Genomic DNA, 19,913 nt, shown 5'->3' on the forward strand with positions numbered 1-19,913 from the left:
ATAAAAACCTCAGATTTTTTATGAAATTACACAGAAAATGACGATTAAAAGAACTGCATAAAGTCGTTAACATTTTTCTGGATTCCATGTTAAATGTTTTAATTAAATCTTATGATTAATACATGCAGCTTTAATCAAATGAAAATTAGGGCTGAAGCGATTAGTCGACGTTATCGACAACGTTGACAAAAAATTGACGACAAATTTTCGTTGTCGAGTAGTCATTTGATCTCATTTAACGTAACATGAGATCACATTAAACTCTAATGATGACACGCAAGAGCAGCACTGCAGCTCACACCTGACTGAGGAGAGGAAGAATTACACAGCTCACAGTCCAGATGCACTAAACTTTCCAAATAGCTTCAGGTGATGTAGATCGCAAAGTATGAGGGAATTACCAAATTACAAAAATATCAAATAAGTAAATACAGAAGCACTTTTGTTGTGGAATAAGTGGAGCCAGAGCTCTTTAAACGAAACACCCCAGCCTTACATCTTAAATGCAGTTATATTTAATGTGTTATAGCTTTATTAAAGTTCAAATAATACAGAAGCAGATCATGTAAATAACTACAAACTCTAAAACTGGCATTTCTCTGTGCAGTCAGAACCTCTTCTGAGTTGCGCGAATGTCCCGATCTAAGGGAGAGAGATTGAAACAGCTGATGCACACTCTGTCACGGGGACGCTCATCCATCGAGCACGTGCGGTTGCTGCAGCTAGATTATAACGTGATGGCTCGCGACTTACTGAATCATAATATGTGTCACTGTGCATTTCTTATCATGAAGAAAATCGGCGACACAGCTCTATTTTTTGTGAGTTAAAGACAGATTGAAGTGAACAGAAAGGTGAGAGAGGGTAGTCTTCACCCCATTATACACTGCAACAAAATACATTTTTGATTTGTTTTAGTTTCGGCTTGTTTTCCAAAATAAATATCTAAAACTCCTTTCAAACAACATACATTTTCTGTAGCATCTATACTGCAGAAGAAAAAAATTGTTAACTTAGAATGTTGAATATAATATTAAAAATAAAAATATTTTAAAATATCTAAAAATCTTTAAAAAAAAAAAAAAAAAAAGATGCATTCACCTGAGAAGCAGCATATAAGATATTTCGACTTGCTTTTAGAGAATAGATCTTGAATATAAGTATATTTTGTCTTTACTGCACTCGCAGAAGTATGACCAAGTGAAAAACTACACAAAATACACTTATATTTGAGAGACATTCTCTTAAAGCAAGTCTAAATATCTTATATGTTGCTTCTCAAGTAAATGAATCTTGTTTTAAGGATTTTTAGACAATTTTAAATAGAAAACAAGACAAAAACACTTGATAACAATAATATTATTTTCAGTGAATTTCTTTACTGAATTAAACTAAAAGTTTTTTTTTTTTTTCTTTAATTCAGTGAATGTCATTGAGGTATTTTTAAAAGATGATTTTGTCCTCTTTATTGTTAGTAAGCATGTTTAATATAACCTTTTAAGTCGGGGCACAAGCTGAATAATCAGTTAAGAGCTAATGATTAATCGTTGCAATAGTCGCTGAATAGTCAAATAATTGTTCTAATAATAGTTAATCAATTATCAAAATAATCATTATTTGCAGCCCTAATGAAGAAATAATACATTTTTAAAAAAATGTATTAGTCAAATAAAATGCTGGACAACAGAGCTTTAAAGTATTGATGAAAACATTCATGATAAAAACCTCCTGATTATCTGTCGCGAGTTCGAATCCAGGGTGTGCTGAGTGACTCCAGCCAGGTCTCCTAAGCAACCAAATTGGCCTGGTTGCTAGGGAGGGTAGAGTTACATGGGGTAACCTCCTCGTGGTTGCTATAATGTGGTTTGCTCTCGGTGGGGCGCATGGTGAGTTGTGCGTGGATGCCACGGAGAATAGCGTGAAGCCTCCACACGCGCTATGTCTCCACAGTAACGCGCTCAACAAGCCACGTGATAAGATGCGCGGATTGATGGTCTCAGACGCGGAGGCAACTGAGATTTGTCCTCCGCCACCCAGATTGAGGCAAGTCATTACGCCACCACGAGGACTTAGAGAGCATTGGGAATTGGGCATTCCAAATTGGGGAGAAAAAGGGGAGCAAAAAAAAAAAAAAAACGGCATAAGGCTGCTATGGCTAAATCACAACATGCTGATATGGAGTACACTTTTGTGATATTGCTTACAGATGATAATCATAATAATCATAATCCAACCATTTAATATTATATTACTGTTATTATGAGTATTATTGCTACTTTTTGAATATAACATTTTTATAAACGAGCTATATTTTTCTGTCTTCAATTTTCACGCAGAGCTTTCATTTTAAAGGGACTTTTATTTTGAAAGATGTTTGAGTTCTTCCTTTTTTTTGATGGGTTGGTTATATCAAGCTTCCCATTAATGCTGTAATACTCCCATCACAACTCACAAGCTAAAATCTCAGAACTGCACCGGAGAAGGGAATGAGTATTTTTATACACTAAACACTGCATGAAAATCAAGCACTTGTAGTTTGTGCGCGCGCATGCGTGCGTGCGTGTGTCTGTGAAGTATATAGAGCAGAGCGGCACCTCTCGTTCATTCTGTAGCATGCAGCGAATGGGACTGTATATTATTTATTTAAATGACACCCTAATGCTGTTTAATGATCACACTTGGCCATATCGAGATTCTTTTAGAAATTAGGTATACCGTGCAACCCAACTCAGAATGGTGCAAACAAACATCCAGTGAGCGGCAGTTCTGCAGACGGAAATGCCTTGTTGATGAGAGACATCAACAGAGAATGGTCAGACTGGTTAGAGGAGACAAAAAGGCTACGGTAACTCAGAAAACCACTCTGTACAATTGCAGTGAGCAAAATTGCATCTCAGAATGCACGACACGTCGAACTTTGAGGCGGATGGTCTACAACAGCAGAAGACCACATTGGGAACTTTATTAGGACCATAGTGTTCCTGATGAAGTACTCGGTGAGTGTAAATCAAAATATGCGATTCTAAAAACCCATTGAAAATTCCTAAAAGAACCCATGGCTTGAAAATGCAAATTCCCTTCCAGATTTTAAGACTACAAACTGAACATCTCTACTGCTGTTGCTTCATTCCACTCACTCTGGTGTGCACAATATCACGGCTAAACCGCACTGGAATAAGGGAGCAGATAACTACAGCTCAAGGCTATGAGAAATAGCATTTGCGTCACTGGCCTGCATTAGGCGTGTCTGGTACTTCTTTAGACATTCATCAGCACTATGAGTGGGGAGATCAAACTTGTTCACCCAGTAGAAGAGTCAGGAGCAAGGAGCACCAGTAACAAAAAAAACATGTCGTCGCCATTACTGTCATCTATCTTTGAGGCAAGTAATGATGGCAAACAACCTCTAATTTGAATTGCTGAGCACAGAAATTAATGACTGGAGACCAGCGGCAACCCTAATTAGCAGAGTGGAAAAATAAAAGTTTGCAATCATAAAATAAACAAAAATAGCCTAATGCCATTTAGGGTTGCTCCGATACCAACATTTTGGTTTCGGTACGATACCAGCCCTTGTACCTCGGTATCGATACTATAATCAACAAATAAAAAGCCAAATAAAATTATGCGTTTTCCGTTTAAATTTTTCTGGATTCCATGTTAAATGTTTTAATTAATGTTTTGATCAAATGGTGTTTAATCAAATTGATACGTACAGTTTTAATAAAAAAAAATATAATTTTCTTGAACAAAAAATTGCTATTTTATTTTTGGTCAAATAAAATGCTGCACAACAGAGCTTCACAGTATTAATGAAAAAAATCTGATTACCTGTGGCACAAGTCTGCTTGACTTTGTGATATTGTTTACAGATAATCATACAAATACAACCATTTAATACTACATAATTATTATTATGAGTATTATTGCTACTTGGAATATTACATTTTTATACAGTAGTTATATTTTTCTGCCTTCAATTACACGCATCCATTTGAATAGTGCTTTCATGTTAGCGGGACTTTTATTTTGACAGACCTTTGAGTTCTTCCTGTTTTTACGGGTTAGTTATATCAAGCTTTCCATTAATACTGGGATACTCTCGTCACAACTCCTGAGCTGAAATCTTCAAGCTACACCCGAGGAGTTCATTTAAGTATTAACAGCCGTTTATACTCTAAACACACTGCATGAAAATTAAGCACACACAGTGTGTGTTGAGTTTGTGTGAGTGTGTGTGCATGTGTGCGCCCGTGTGTGTGTGTGTGTGTGTGAGAATCATATGACAAAGCAGAGCGGCACCTCCTGTTCGTTCTGTAGCGTGCAGTGCATGTGGCTGTATATTATTTAATTAAATTACATCCTCCTGCTGTTTAATGATCACACTTGGCCATATCCAGAGGTTTTTTTATTTTATTTTCAAACTGTCATTGATTTCAACTCAAATTTGTCACATCTCATATAATTTTGCTAATGACAGCATCCTGTAATATGGTACCGAAATTAGCAACAAGATGATATCGTACCATTTTAATTTTTTTGGTATTGCGATACTTCGTTAGTACCGGTAAACAACGCAACCCTAATGCTGTTTATTATTTTAAGCAAACAGCGGTGAGTCTGGCTTTTGGTTTTGACAAAGAAAACATATATGTTGCATCAAATTTTGAGGCTGAAGTATGTCATTTCTGGGCCACTAGTATCACTAAGCAGAATTAAAGAGATAAGCATTGTTTTTCAATAGCTTTCCTGAAATCTATTGATACAGATTTCCCGATTCGATTCTTATTCACAAGCTCTGGATTACAATTAGCAATGTTTCTATTTTTGTTGATTTTTTTGTTGTTTTTGATCAACAACTGAACAGAAAGGATAACAAAAGTGACATTATTCAATAACAAATGGTTTGTGTGGGTGTAACCTTTAGGGCTACACCTAACGATTCTTTTTTTTATCGATTAATCTAACGATTCTTTTTTTTATCGATTAATCTAACGATTCTTTTTTCCGATTAGTCGATTAATCTAACGACTAATTTGCAGATTATTCTAAAGATTTTTTTATAATTATTCCTTGATTAATATAACAATTAATTAACCCAAAATAAATATAAAAAACTTGTCGTTAATATTTCAATATTTTATTAAATCATCATCTCTTAAACACAAACAAATGTACAAGAAACAAAGTGCATTATTCTGCAACAAAAAACAGTGTTACTATGCATGCAAACTTTAATACAGTGAAAAAGACACTTAGCATAACAAATATATATATAAATAAAAATGTCCAAAATTATTTTGAATGTCCATGTACTAAAATGAAATATTTGATGCCATGAGTGTACCTTCATTAACAATTAGTATTATTTTGAATGGCCATGGAAAATGAAGCAATGTGATAATTTTACCTGGTCGCAAAAAGAAGTCCGTTAATTTATCTGATGAACTTTCACCTTTTGCTGACCCTTTATGCTTGGCAAAGCTAATGTGTACTTCTAAATCACTTGTACCTTTATTAGCAACTGACACATTAAGTGCCAGCTTTACATGTCATACATTCTGCTTCCCACGCATCTCGACTTGGACGAAAGCATGGGAATTTTTTGTGCAAATCTTCTGTAAATTTGCACTTTCGTTTGGGCATGGTTTCCACTCAGCTGTCATTTGATGCTGCTGTCAAGCAACTGTTTGATGCCGAACACAACAGCGCTTCGCGCGTTCGCGGAGAGATTGACAAGCAGGAATTTGGTCAATTGTGGCTGCAAGCCTCTTATAATCAACCAATTGGTGTGCGAGAAGGCGGGACTAACAAAGAGGGGTTAAAGCAATGCAAATATGCGCACGCACACAATGAAGTGTTAGACCAGATGCACATCATAATGCAACTAAAGCCGAATCCTGGACATTTTCGCAAATTTAGAAATCCCAACCGGACACTTTAAGGTCCGAAAAAGAGGACATGTCCAGGAAAAAGAGGACGTATGGTCACCCTACGTTAGCAGCGGTGCAGAAATTACTTTTAACATGGGGGCGATGAGGAAACATTTAGAAAATCAATTTAAAGTGACTACTACTAACAGAAACACGTGTTGTAATACTAATATGTCATGCTTGGGTGGGGACAAAAAGTAAACAGGACTTACGGTGCTGCCTTGCTGCCGTCTTGACAAAGCGCTCCGGGATGCTTTCGCTTCAAGTGTTCGTTCATGGCGGTTGTACTGCTGTGATAAGCCATTTCCAATTTGCATAGCTTACACAGCACCACACTGTAGGGTCTCTGGCTAAAATACTCCCACGCTTTAGATGACCGTAGACCAGTTTTTAGCTGCAGCTTGTTCTTCGGGGGAATCCATACTTAAACCGGGTGCTGCCATTATAGTTACTCCATTGCGACGCGCCAACGCACGTTATGCAAATCGACGTATTTCTGTAATCGATGACGTCGATTACATCGATGAATCATCCCAGCCCTAGTAACCTTTTGACACAAATTACGCGGAACGAGTCAAAAACTTTTACTTTCAACAAGCAGTGAAAGTATCTTCTTCACCACTAGAAAATGAAAAGGAAAGGAACATTTATTTGCAATAAGAGTAGTGTTTTTAATACTCGAGTAGCTGATGTAGAACGAGTACTCGATTACTCATGCACATCCCACATTTTAACATTAAATAAATAAAAAAAAACTCATCTTTAAAGTACAACAACAAATAACTCGAATCATGAGAAAGTCCACTACAGTCTATTGGTGATTGTGAATTATGGTCATAGACTGTTTAGTCAAAGACGAACTACTTGTATTAAAGGTGCACTCAGTAATTTATTTTATTTTTAATTTTTTTTTTTTAAGTATGTCGCAGTGGCTTACACCGACACCTCGTGGCCTGGATGCTGTATCATTCAAACACAGTAGTTTTCAATTACTAATGGAATTGTAGAAATTCACTAAGCACAGTAAACCAAGATTTATTTAATCCATGAATGAAAGTGTCCGATAACAGAGCAGTTACTGAGATTAAGTGAGAAGAATTCAGCCGGTCATGTGATGCCAGTGGCAAAATGTCAGGGCTAGCAAAGCCTTCTCTGCTGGCCTAACATGCCTAATTCAAAATTAAATTTTCATCCTTTCATTCTCATTCACCTTTTTGCCTATTTATTTTCAATCGCTTTCCACTACCAATTGATCTACAGACGAATAGGGGAAAACTAAAAGTTTATCCAATCAGAATTTATTCCTCGATGCTTACAAGCAAAGCGTGACGCCTGTTTCACATCACATGCCGAAGCCGAGCTCCTTGGCCAAAGCAGCGCGCAAGTCTGAGCTCCACCCCCTAATTCCACTGAATCCCTCAACAGTGCAAATGAATGGGCATCTAGTGTCAGACTTTCAGATTCATTAGCCAATCAGATTGATTTATTTGTTCTTGGTGGGTGTAGTCTTTTAGATTTGTCTCAGTTGAGTCCTTCTAGCTGGCCGTGAGTGACACAATCACGCATTGATTGATGTATGTAATTCTAAAGTGAAGAGAGGGAGATCAAGCTGAAAGAGTCGGCTGTCATCACTGCTGCTATCGCCACTGAGAAAGAGATCCTTATGGATTTAAAAACCTGAGATGTTCTGTATGATCGTGTGATTGCTTAATTTATTAAACAGGAAAGGAGGGATGATTTTCACTTCAAGTAAATTGGTAAGTGCTTTTTGCATTGTTACAGCAACACCAGGAGTTTTCTAAGTGTAAATTAAGACTGCTTGCGCATTCAGTTTCCTTTCAAGTTTTGAAAAGTAATCGTGCACACTGACGAAACAATTTATATCGTAAATATTATTAGAAAGCTTTTTCCAGGTATTATAGAACTCATTGTTAGATTCATATAAAAAATTATAATTTTTGAATGTCACTTCGGGAAATGTATCTAACTCTTATTTTATAATGTATTTCACAAACAATCATACTGCAGTTAAAATTAGGCTGGCTTAAGCATTCAGCATCTTTTCAGCTTTTGGCTTTCGTGCATGAACGTGTTTTTAAAATGTCAAATGGTGATATTTAGAGCCCGACCAATATGGGATTTTTGAGAACGATACCGATTTTAGAGAGGGAAAATTCACAGATTACCGATATGGTGACCGATATAGCTCATTTTTGAGCTGGAATGAAAACAGATGTTTTCTATGTGGATTGTACACCGATTTTGCACCGATATGACTATGCAAAGGTACTCAGAAGGCTGCTTTTTAAACAAATATTTTTATCAAAGAACATTTGACATTATTATTATACACTGTCACCAAATTCTAGAAATGAACACTGAGAAAATAAAGAATAAATAAAAATACAATAAATAGCTTAAACATCAGTACTGTTAGTATAAGTCAATTGCTGACCACTTAAATAAAGAATAAATAAAATAAATAAAATAGAAATCAGTACTGTATGTTTAGTATCAGTCAAATGCTGACCATTTAAATAATGAATAAATAAAAATAAAATAAATAGCTAAATAAACATAAGGGGCCGGTTGCACCAGCTATACGTACGTTACAACTTAGCCTAGTTGTGGCGTAAATGGGCACAAAGTCACAATTTATGCTCTACTAAATATTTGAGCGTTGCACCATTACATTTATGTAGGACATAACCCTACGTATAAACTAAATATATATGGCAGCCTCCGACCAGGAGTAACTGATGGAATTAAAAAGCAGACATCAATGCTCATGTTTTAGTTGACAGGCATCAATCCTTTCAACATATATGATGTTGGCATTTACACTCATTTACGAGAGAGAAAAAAAAAAACTTTTAAGCGGCTCTTCAGCATGAAACCGATCTAACAGTGCAGTTTTTAGTGTGTCGCCCGGTGTCAAGTTTCAACACATTCAAAATATATATATAGGATATTAAAATGAATAAATGTCTATTTTTCCAGCATCTTGTATTAGTATTTATCACCCCTCATTTATTTTAGATACAGTTCCTATATATTATTAGTTACACAGGGCAAATATACTATTTATTAAATCTACTTTTATTACATATCCTATTTTAATGTCTGGAAAACCAGACTTTTAACTATTACATTTTATAAATGCAACAACTGGAATTGTTCGGTTGAAGGGGGTACCAAACTGTGAATCCTGAACAAAATATTTTGGTGAATACATGTTTACACGCTGACAAGGTATGAAAGTAGCTACGTGGTTAGCTAGTTAGCTATAAGCTGTTGCCACGGAGAGTAAAAGATGGACTTTATTTACTTTCAAGCATTTTGTCTCACCAACTAGGTAACAGCGAAGTGTGAAATCAACACTCACCACACACAATCCACCACCGCACCGTTGTCTGCTGAGCTGCAAAAAGATACTCTGATGTTTACCTTTCAATCTGCTACATTACTGACTGCACTGACAAACTATAGCTGGCTAACAGCAAACAGATGTGATAAACAGGAGTGACATGGTTGTCAGGGACAGGGTTAATGTTATATTAGTTATATAAAATGATAGGGTCATTTTTGGGGTCATTTTTTATTAACTTTCCAGTGTGTATTTCACAAACAAGTTAGCAATTTAACGAGAAGAGACTGCTCAAATCTGCATCGTTTAACTCCGCCCTGTCTGCAGAACCACCGTCAGTTCAGAGTCAGCTCTGTAAACAATGGAGTCGGAGCGCACTCTGCTGGACAAACTACACTATGACACCAATTCTAAAGCATTGTTTTATGCATTATATGTTCTGAAAAAAAGTTTTCATATCGGCGCATATCGGTAAAATATACGCGATACCGATATATCGGTGAAAGGCTAATATCGGCCGACCAATATATCGGTCAGACACTAGTGATATTAGTTGGCTGCGACGTAATGTTTGATGTCCATAGGGTGTATTATTCATTGTGAAACAGTGTTTTCTTATTGACATGAAACACACTGAAGGTCTAGACTTAAAATGCAAGGTTTGTCACTGTGTGATGCTAACATGGCTGTCCTCATGAGTCGCCCCTGCCCCGTGTACAATAAAAGAGCTTTTATAAGGTTACTGATTTGACTGAACTCTTCATCTCACATGAGTGGTCATGATTTTCTATATATTTCAAAATTACTATTTGTTTCTTTATAAGTAACGCTTTGTAAATGAGGAGAAAAAAATACTGAGTGAACCTTTAAAATGAATAGGAGAAACTGAAACGGCAAATTTGGCAGATGTAGAAAAGGAAGCCTCTCCTTTCAGGTAAAAGAGCCAATCACCTTTTAGATAGAGACATTGCCTGTCAGTCAACTCGAGAATGTGCATGCGCACTAGCTTGACCAGCCTGAATAATATTGTTTAACTAGCACAATTTATGATACCATTGTAGTCAGATTTAACTGCTGATTTGAAATATGTGCTTTAATCATAATCTTGACCAACCATTTAATAGATTCCGGTCTTTCCAAATTCAAGCAGAAAGAAGAGGTAGTCCGAAATATCGGTTTTACCGATTAATTGGTGCTGATAGTTGCTTTTTGGAACTATCGTTATCGGCCAAAATCTATGGCAACAGTTTCCAATAGTTTTTTTATCATTTTTTCATTTCAAACATAAGCCGCTGGTGTGTTTCAGGCTTGTTTATACTTAAAAGTCCAACGTTATGCACCAAATCTTCATTTTTTTCTGGTTATTTTGGGGATTTTGGTTGAACAACAAACTGCATTTGGGATTTTATTCATTTAGGACTCTTTGTCTGTACCCGTCATAGTAAGGAAAAAAAAAAACTTTTTTGACATTCTATAAATCAAATTATAGAAAACTATCAGCCGATTAATCGGTTATCGGCCTATCCTACCACCTTAGTTATCGTATCAGCAAAATCCACTCTCGGTCGACCTCTAGTAAAATGGAGCTATATTTTTATGTCACTTGTATCCATAGAAAAGAGCGTTCCCAAGTTGGCTGCTGAGTGGACTGACTAGCCTTGAAAGGGACAGAGTCTACGGAATCTGAACGGCCACCATTAACAAAGTTCTCCAAATCTCACACCCCGAATTTGTTTGTTTATTAAATATTTTGTCTGTTGGGTTGAAAAAAAATGCATGCGAGCATACTTATGCCTATATAACTGCAGCAAAACTATGACTATGAACTGGTTGAAAAGAGATCACAAAGTAATCCACATGGCAAGGAAAAGAGGAAAGCCAAACATGCCCGTATTTTCTGTCTGAATTTAAAATAAAACACACCCTCTGGTTAGGGCATGTTCAAACAGTTTACTAAAGCCAAATGTTTCTTTAGGTCTTTTAGTAAGTTACTGACTCCATCAAAAACCAAACAGGCCTGGGGATTAACAATAATTAGGGGGTTAAGTAGAGATGATGGTTACAATCAAGACCTTTAATAGAGGTTGCTTAGTAAGCAATAAAGCAATGTGTAACAACAACAAAGACAGAATGGTTGATACTCAGCCTTTCCTGTACTAACATATCTTTAAAATATTAACTTTAATGTACTTTTCTTTAAGGCAAATATAAATGTCACAGAATGGCAATACCATGTTTATAAGAATGAAGTCTGAAAGATCTCATAGATAGATCTAACTCGAGGTTTATTTCTAGCACGAGTTACTCTGGATCGATCTAAGAAAATAAATGAGAAGTCTACTTGCATATGGAATGACTCGAAAAATCTACAATGTAGAACTCCAAAACAATTTTTTTTTGTTGAACAAGTAAAAAGATAAAAGGCAGAGAACATCCAATGTAATCTTTCGCATATTGCGAATAGATGTGAAATTACATACAGTGCTGATTTATTCTGTTTTTGTGTATATCTCATACTAAATTGTTTCAAAAAATCAAACTAAATCTAACATAAAACAATTTTTTAAATGATAATGTTATTTATTGAAGCAAAAAAGTTATCCAAAACCAACTGGGCCTGTGTGAAAAAGTATTTGCCCCTTACTAAATCCCCAAATCTATGAAATGTCATTCATAATGGAGTTCAGCTGGACTAGACACACCCAGGCCTGATTACTGCCAGCCATGTTCAATCAAATTAACACCTAAATAGAACTTTTTCAGCAGCATGAAGTTGGCTAAAAGGTCTCACCCAGTAGCACACTATGCCAAGGTCGAAAAAAATTCCAGAAATGATGAGGAAAAAGGTGACTGAAATTTTCGTTGTTGAATAGTCGTTTGATATCATTTAACATAACATGGGATCATATGAAACTACTATCATAATGATGGTGCGTGAGAGGAACACTGCAGTTCGCGCCTGATTGAGGAGAGGAAGAAAATGCAGCTCACAGTCCAGACACACTCCAAACTTTCCAAACAGCTTCAGGTGATGTACTGTAGATCACAAAGTATGAGAGAATTATACAAAAATACAAAATAAGTAAATACAGAAACACTCTCGTTGTGAAATAAAGCGGAGCCGCTTAAGCAACACTTGCATGCTCACGTCTTTAAAGGAAAAACCCCGCCGTTATATCTTTAATGGATCCTTTATTAAAGTTCAAATAATAAGGAAGCAGGTCATGTACATAAGTACAAGCTCCGAAACTGGCATTTCTGTGAGTCGTGAGAAGTGACCCAATCTAAGGGGGAGAGGAGAGATTGAAACTGCATCCAGCTGATGCACAATCTGACGCGGGGTCACTCGTCCCTCGCGCACGCTTGCTGCAGACTAGACTATTATTTGATGGCTCGCAACGTAGTGAATCATACTGCATGTGTTGTGGTGTGTATCTTATCATGAAGAAAATCAGTGATACACAGCTCTATTAAGAAGAGAGTTTGTTTTTTGTGAGTTAATGATGGATCGAAGTGAAGTGAGAGAGGGTAGTCTTAGCCAATTGTACACTACAACAAAATACTTTTTTGATTTGTTTTGGCTTGTTTTCCAATATAATTGTCTAAAACTCCTTTAAAAACATGTACATTTACTTTAGGAGCTATACTGCAGAAGAAAAATGTGTTATCTGAGAATGTTGAATATAACATAAAAAAATTTTATATTTTAAAATATCTAAACAGCCTTAAAAAAAAAAAAAAAAAAAACAGAAAGTGCATTTACCTGAGAAACAGCATATAAGATATTTAGACTTGCTTTCAGAGAATATATCTTGAATATTACTGCACTCGCAGAAGTATGACCAAGTGAAAAATACACAAAATACACTTATATTCAAGATACGTTCTCTGAAAGCAATTCTTCATTTCTTACATGTTGCTTCTAAAATAAATGTATTTTGTTTTAAGGATTTTTAGACCATTTTAAATGGAAAACAAGACAAAAATACTTGATAACAATGGGATTTTTTTTTTTTGTTTTACTTAAACAGTTTTTTTCCCCCTTTAATTCAGTGAATGTCCTTTAGAGGTATTTTTTAAAGATGATTTTGTCCTTTTTATTGTTAGTAAGCACGTTTAATACAACCTTTTAACTCGGGGCACAAACTGAATAGTCGGTTAAGTGCTAAAGATTAATCGTTGCAATTATCGCCTGAATAGTCAAATAATCATTTTAATAATTGTTAGATTAATCGATTATCAAAATAATCGTTAGTTGCAGCCCTACAGTAGTGAACCTTCCCAGAAGTGGCCGACCTTCCAAAATTCCTCCAAGAGCACAGTGACGACTCATCCAGGAAGTCACAAAAAAAGCCAAGGACAACATCCAAGAAACTGCAGGTCTCTCTCGCATCAATAAAGGTCACTGTTCATGACTCCACTTTCAGAAAGACACTGGCCAAAAATGCCATCCATGGAAGTGTTGCAAGGAGAAAATCACTGCTAACACAGAAGAACATTAAGGCTTGTCTGAAATTTGCCAAAACACACCCTGATGATCCTCAAAGTTTTTGGGAGAAGGTTCTGTGAACTGACGAGTCGAAAGTGGAAATGTTTGGAAGACAGGGTTCCGTTACATCTGGCGTAAATCAAACACAGAAATGGTCAAGCATGGTGGTGGTAGTGTGATGATGTGGGGATGCTTTTCTGCTTCAGGGCCAGGGTGACTTGCAATAATTGAGGGAAACTTGAATTCTGCTCTCTACCAGAAAATCCTAAAGGAGAACTTCCGGTCATCAGTCCGTGAGCTGAAGCTCAAGCACAACTAGATTATGCAGCAAGACAATGATCCAAAGCATAGGAGTAAGTCCACCTCTGAATGGCTCAAAAGAACCAAAATTAAAATTTTGGAGTGGCCTAGACAAAGTCCCGACTTGTACCAGATTGAGATGCTGTGGCAGGACCTTAAACGGACAGTTCATGCTCAAACACAGTTCTGCAAAGAAGAGTGGGCCAAACTTCCACCACAGTGTTGTGAAAGGCTGATCTCCAGTTATCGGGAGCGTTTGGTTGCAGTTGTTGCTGCTAAAGGTGGCACAACCAGCTATTAAGTTTGAGGGGGCAGTTCGTTTTTCACATGGGTGATATAGATGTTGGATAACTTTTTTTGCTTCAATAAAAAAATATATATATATTTGAAAACTGTATTTTGTGTTTACTCAGGTTGCCTTTTTTTATGTTATCTTGTCTGAAGATCTCAAACAACTTAGTATGAAAAATACAAGAAATCAGGAAGGGGGCAAATACTTTTTCATTGCACTGTACATGTTTTTGGGCCTTTGGATTCTCCACAAGATTGTATAGATAATTCTAATCTCCTAGTTTTTAAATTAAAATTCCACCCGCTTAATTGGATTATGCTCAAAAAGTAGAGAGAGTGGGCACTCCGAATAAGATTGCAGTGCACAGTGGTCTATATTTTCAACAAAGCAAGGGAAGACAAATGGGATTAAAAAATAAAATCTCCACAGCACAATCTAAAATATTCTTTCATTTAGGCGACAATGGCAGGGATAAATCTGTGGCCTAATTACTTACAAAAACAGAGACAGGGACACAAAGGAAGCAGATCATTCTATGATCTGTACATTGTGATGCAAGATATGGAAGACGGAAACAGTGGGTGACATTCCATAGCCACGTTATTGGTGCTCTTTCACCTCAACGTTCAATTCAACATTAGATTTCTCATGAATACCAAGCAGTAAAGATCTGATTAATGACAGAGCGCAGTGTAATAGCGTCAGTCACAGCAGCTAATCAAGAAGAATGCCACATGATTAACCCTTATTGAGAACTGCTCCTCAAGCAAAACACAGGAAAAATTAAAGTCATACATCTTTAGAATTCACTAAGGCGAAATTGTACCATTCGTCTCTTCAATTTACATAGCTGACACGTTCACAAGCTAAATAAAACATGGTCAAACCAGCACACTCTACTCTGGAAACATGTTTGAATTTATGTGCAGAAACTTATTGGCCTAAATACTTTGTCAATTAATGCAATCAGGGTCCAAAATTAACACTTGCCAAGCACCAATTAATATTTGTGTTGGCAAGTAATTAAAACAGTTATTTAACAGTTGGCCAGTAATTTTTTTTAGGAACTACAACATATATTCAAATCAAATTGTAAGAATGATAATCCGCCCCTTACTGATGTTAGTGACATTAATTCAATTAAAATCAAAGCCAAACAAAATAAAAATAAAAAAACATTTGCAATTATCATTTGCAGGTGTGGCAGAAAGTTCATTTTAGACCCTAAATGTCTGCATATTTGGCTTTTTTCTAACTTAAAATTCAGAGGCGAGGGACTTACCAATGCATACATCGATTTTACCCTTGATGGCAGCTTCATGAAGCGGAGTGTAATTCCAGTTGTCTCTGGCGTTGGGATCGCCCCCCTGACACAGCAGCAAGCTGACCACCTCAGCATGGCCAAACGAACATGCGTTGTGCAGAGGTATCAACCCTCCATCGTCTCGCGCATGCACATTTGCCCCCGTCTGCAGGAGATGCTCGACAACATCTTTCCTTCCAAAACCTACAAGACACAACCATATCAGTTCATGGAACCACCAATGTTTTTTCATGTCTTGAAGTTTTACAACAAGCACATCATGCCTTACCAAGAAAACAATTTTAAGCTTTGTACTGTGCTGTGACTCCAGATATTATCTATGATTTAAACCATGATATCAGAACCTGTTTCAACTACTTTTGAATTTAGGTTTGGCATGCTATAGACTAAGAATATGACTGGCTATGAATAGGACGGAAATAAGACAGTTTTTTCACAATACACCAAAACACAGATTAATAAGGAGAACAAATGAATTTCCGATTTTTCTGATTATTAAAAAATCCTTTTATAGAGATTGCACCCATAAAGAGCAATTTCTAGCTTTTGAAATATTTTACAGATGAGCATAACTACAAAAATGGACCTTAATTGAAGACATTTCAATGTGGTTTTAATATTTAATTAATTTTGCATGACTTTTCCAGGCCTGAAAATCATAATTAAAATATGTCCAGATATTTACAGGGTTTCAATGACCATTGAAACCAGGGTCAGAAATTAAGGGGTCTTGGGGCTAAAATGCCACCAAAAATGATGAAGAAAGCCCCCAAAATTCGAAATGTGGGAGCAAAAAATGACCTCAATGGATTCTTCTGATATAGTTCTTTTTTTTTTATCCCTTTTCTCCCAATTTGGAATGCCCAATTCCCACTACTTAGTAGGTCCTCGTGGTGCCGCGGCCACTCACCTCAATCTGGGTGGCGGAGGACAAGTCTCAGTTGCCTCCGATTCTGAGACAGTCAATCAGCGCATCTTATCACATGGCTCGTTGTGCATGACACCGTGGAGACTCACAGCATGTGGAGCCTCATGCTACTCTCCGCGCCCCACTGAGAGCGAGAACCACTAATCACGACCACAAGGAGGTTACCCCATGTGACTCTACCCTCCCTAGCAACCGGGCCAATTTGTTTGCTTTGGAGACCTGGCTGGAGTCACTCAGCACACCCTGGATTCGAGCTTGTGACTCCAGGGGTGGTAGTCAGCGTCAATACTCGCTGAGCTACCCAGGCCCCCTCTGATATAGTTCTTAATATACAAATGGTCATAGTTATGCATATTATGGCATAAATATGAGTTATGCTGATTTAATTCTTTATATAAGAGGTAATAAATTCACAAACTTCAGAATTTGTATTAATGAACTCATTAAAGTAATGTTTTGAGATAAATGAGGCAGTTTGTTTTAAATGAAGATGTCCTCATAAAGGTAAAAATGCCCCTGAAAATCATATCCAGGGGGCAAATATTGACCCTAAATATACAATTAAAATGTAGACACTGTTTGGAACCTGGGTTATATCAGTATATGATTTAGAAAATGTGAAAGTAACCTAAACATATATGATAGTCTTTCACCCCACCCAAAAAATATCTTTATAACATGTACAAATATTTCTTAAGCATCAAACATTATAAAAGCGGTTTTGTCTGGTCTGGCGAGTAACAAGGAAAATGCGAGAATCTAGTTTCAGTTTACAGTACTATTATCAAAACAAAGTAAACACGTTTTGAACATTCGAGTACAAACTGTAACTTTACCACTGTTTAATGCTATGATCGATTAATTATCGGTGTATTGCAGTTCATCACGTCTGTATCTTGAACTTTATTCACTTTCGGGCAGCGCAGCAAACGAAAACAAACACGAGCTGCCCAATTCTAGGTGTAACGTGTTTGTCCTAACGGCCAACTTGGCCAAACTCTGCTTTATTCCCCTTGTCTCAGTTTCCTTTAAACTCCCTTAAGTTGATTTTTAGACATCGACCTTTGCCTAAACATTCTATCTGGCTGCTTTCCAGCTCGTGATTGATCGCAAACATAATATACATGTGTATTCACCAGCGGCGAAGTGAAGCGGGGTGGACTTGCGCCCGGCCATGTCCTTCGCGTTTACATTGACCGAATCCACCAGCCTCTTCACCCGAGACACGTCCCCATTCCTGCAGGCCTCGAACAGCTCCCTGAAAGCCCCACTCGTCCCGCAGCCGCTGCCTCCAGGACTGGCACTACCGGAGTCGGGAGTGGAGCCCACACTACTGCCCCCGTCGGTGGAAGATGAGCTAGTGCTGCTGGAGCTGGTGGTGCTGCTGCTGCTGCTGAGTAGCGGAGCGGGGATTTCAGGAGTAATCTCCGGGTCCCCGACGCTCTCCGACTCCCCACCAGCAGCGGATCCACCGGTATCGGGGGGTGATTCTGGAGGGGTGAGGGGACTGGAGCCTGTTCTTGGCGGGGAGGATACATTTTGCTGTTGCTGCTGCTGGGAAGTGCGACGGGACGTCGCCATTTTCGCACACAAATTCCCCTCTGGCAGCGAATAGTGTCGGGGAGAACTTCCGGGAAGTGTCAGAGTAAAACTTCCGGTTTCAAAATTATTTTTGTGAGGCGTGTCCCTTACAAAAAAAAAAAATAAATTTACCATGGTAACCGTCCATCAGAATGTCTTAGTTATGGTAACTACCATAAAATTGGTAACTTGGTATTAACAACATCTGACATCCAAAAATGAAATGAAACACAGTGACAGAAAGATTCGGAATTATTCCAATGTTAATTTATTTTAATTTAATTTATTATAGTCATAGCGATGGTATTTTGTAAACTGGTTACCATTGTGATTTTTTTAAGCAGTGTGTGTCAGGAAACACTTATTTTAGACACTGAATTTGGGAATTGTATGCGTTTGTCATGAGAAGAGGGAGATTTATTGTTTATTTAGACAAACAGGATGTCTGCTGGCAACATCTTTCTTGTTTGTGTATATATTTGATTTTCTTTTTCATTTTAAACCCTGGTCAGTCTTTATGACGTTTAATAGTACACTTAAAGGTGCACTCAGTGCTTGTTTTTTATTAAGCAAGTTTTACTCCTAAAGATATCAGTAGTAATTTTAAGACATATGTATATAATCATGACCACTCACATGAGACAGTAAAGACTCCCTGAATAAAGATCAGTAGCCTGCCTAACCTTATAAAGGCTATTTTATTCTATGGAGAGGGTCCCCTCATGGGGGCTGCCATGTTAGGATCACATGACCAGTCGGATACTACTTGCTTAATCTCAGTAACCGCCCTGTTATCGGACACTTTCACTCATGGATTAAATTAATCATGGCTTACTGTGTATAGTGAATTTTTACAATGGCCTCTGAAACTGAAAACAACTGATTCTGAATTATGCTGCATCCACACTTCTAGATGTCACTGTAAGCCCAAGACGACACAATCAAAAAAGTAACTGAGTGCACCTTTAAACTGTAATTCTCAATAATGTTCAAAATAATAAGGGAAATTATAAAAAGGTATAGACTATCATGCAAGGAAATCTTTCTTAATAATTCAACATTAAATCAAAGTGCATTTTGGACGCTCTTTACTTCCTCAATACACATTCCTGGTCTTATTGTGAACAATTCATTGGTGCACTTTTTTTTTTTTTTTTCTTTTAAGTAAAAATTATTATCTTTTCACTATTAAGTCCAAAGACATGGCTTGGTTATAAGCAGCTATTTATACAAACCTTGTTACACATTTCCTTGACCCTCATTGGGCAACTCAACCATCACTGTTCCAATACTGACAAAAACAAAATAGAAGATTCCCCCTGTGTAACTTTTTCAACTATTGGGATTTGGCCAGATGCTAGAATGGGAAGAGTGATGACCTCCATGTTGACCCCCTGGGGTGAGAGTTCTCTCTCTCAGCTGTTTGGAAATGTTTGGCAACCCACATTGAAACACTATTGCTGCATTCGGGATAAAAGTTCTTAAGGTTCAGCCAGGTTGATGCTTGTTACATAATGTCTATGTGTGCGTGAGAATCATGACATTCTTATCACACAGACAGACCACCTTTACTGTTTACAAAGCTATTTGAGTTTGTCCTCATGTTTATAATTAAGGAAGTGTAATATATTTTCTAAATATCTATAACTAGTCTATGTCTATAACTAGTGTATATAATCTATCATTGGTCTCAGACATT

General features: G+C 37.1%; 1 protein-coding gene across 5 annotated transcripts in view; it reads right to left on the reverse strand.

Annotated features, from left to right (window-relative positions):
* LOC127431296 (poly [ADP-ribose] polymerase tankyrase-1) overlaps positions 1-18,257 on the reverse strand; it is a 158,373-nt gene extending 140,116 nt beyond the window's left edge. For all 5 annotated transcript variants that reach the window (XM_051681681.1, XM_051681679.1, XM_051681678.1 and 2 more), the window contains exons 1-2: positions 17,770-18,257; positions 15,664-15,888 (exon numbers count right to left, since the gene is read on the reverse strand). In XM_051681681.1, coding sequence (XP_051537641.1) covers positions 15,664-15,888; positions 17,770-18,214 — 670 coding nt within the window. In that variant the 5' untranslated portion in view covers positions 18,215-18,257. The remainder of the gene's footprint in view (positions 1-15,663; positions 15,889-17,769) is intronic.
* Between the last annotated feature and the right edge of the window lie 1,656 nt (positions 18,258-19,913).

Source organism: Myxocyprinus asiaticus, chromosome 40 (genome assembly GCF_019703515.2).
Source record: "Myxocyprinus asiaticus isolate MX2 ecotype Aquarium Trade chromosome 40, UBuf_Myxa_2, whole genome shotgun sequence".
Taxonomy (NCBI): Eukaryota; Metazoa; Chordata; class Actinopteri; order Cypriniformes; family Catostomidae; genus Myxocyprinus; species Myxocyprinus asiaticus.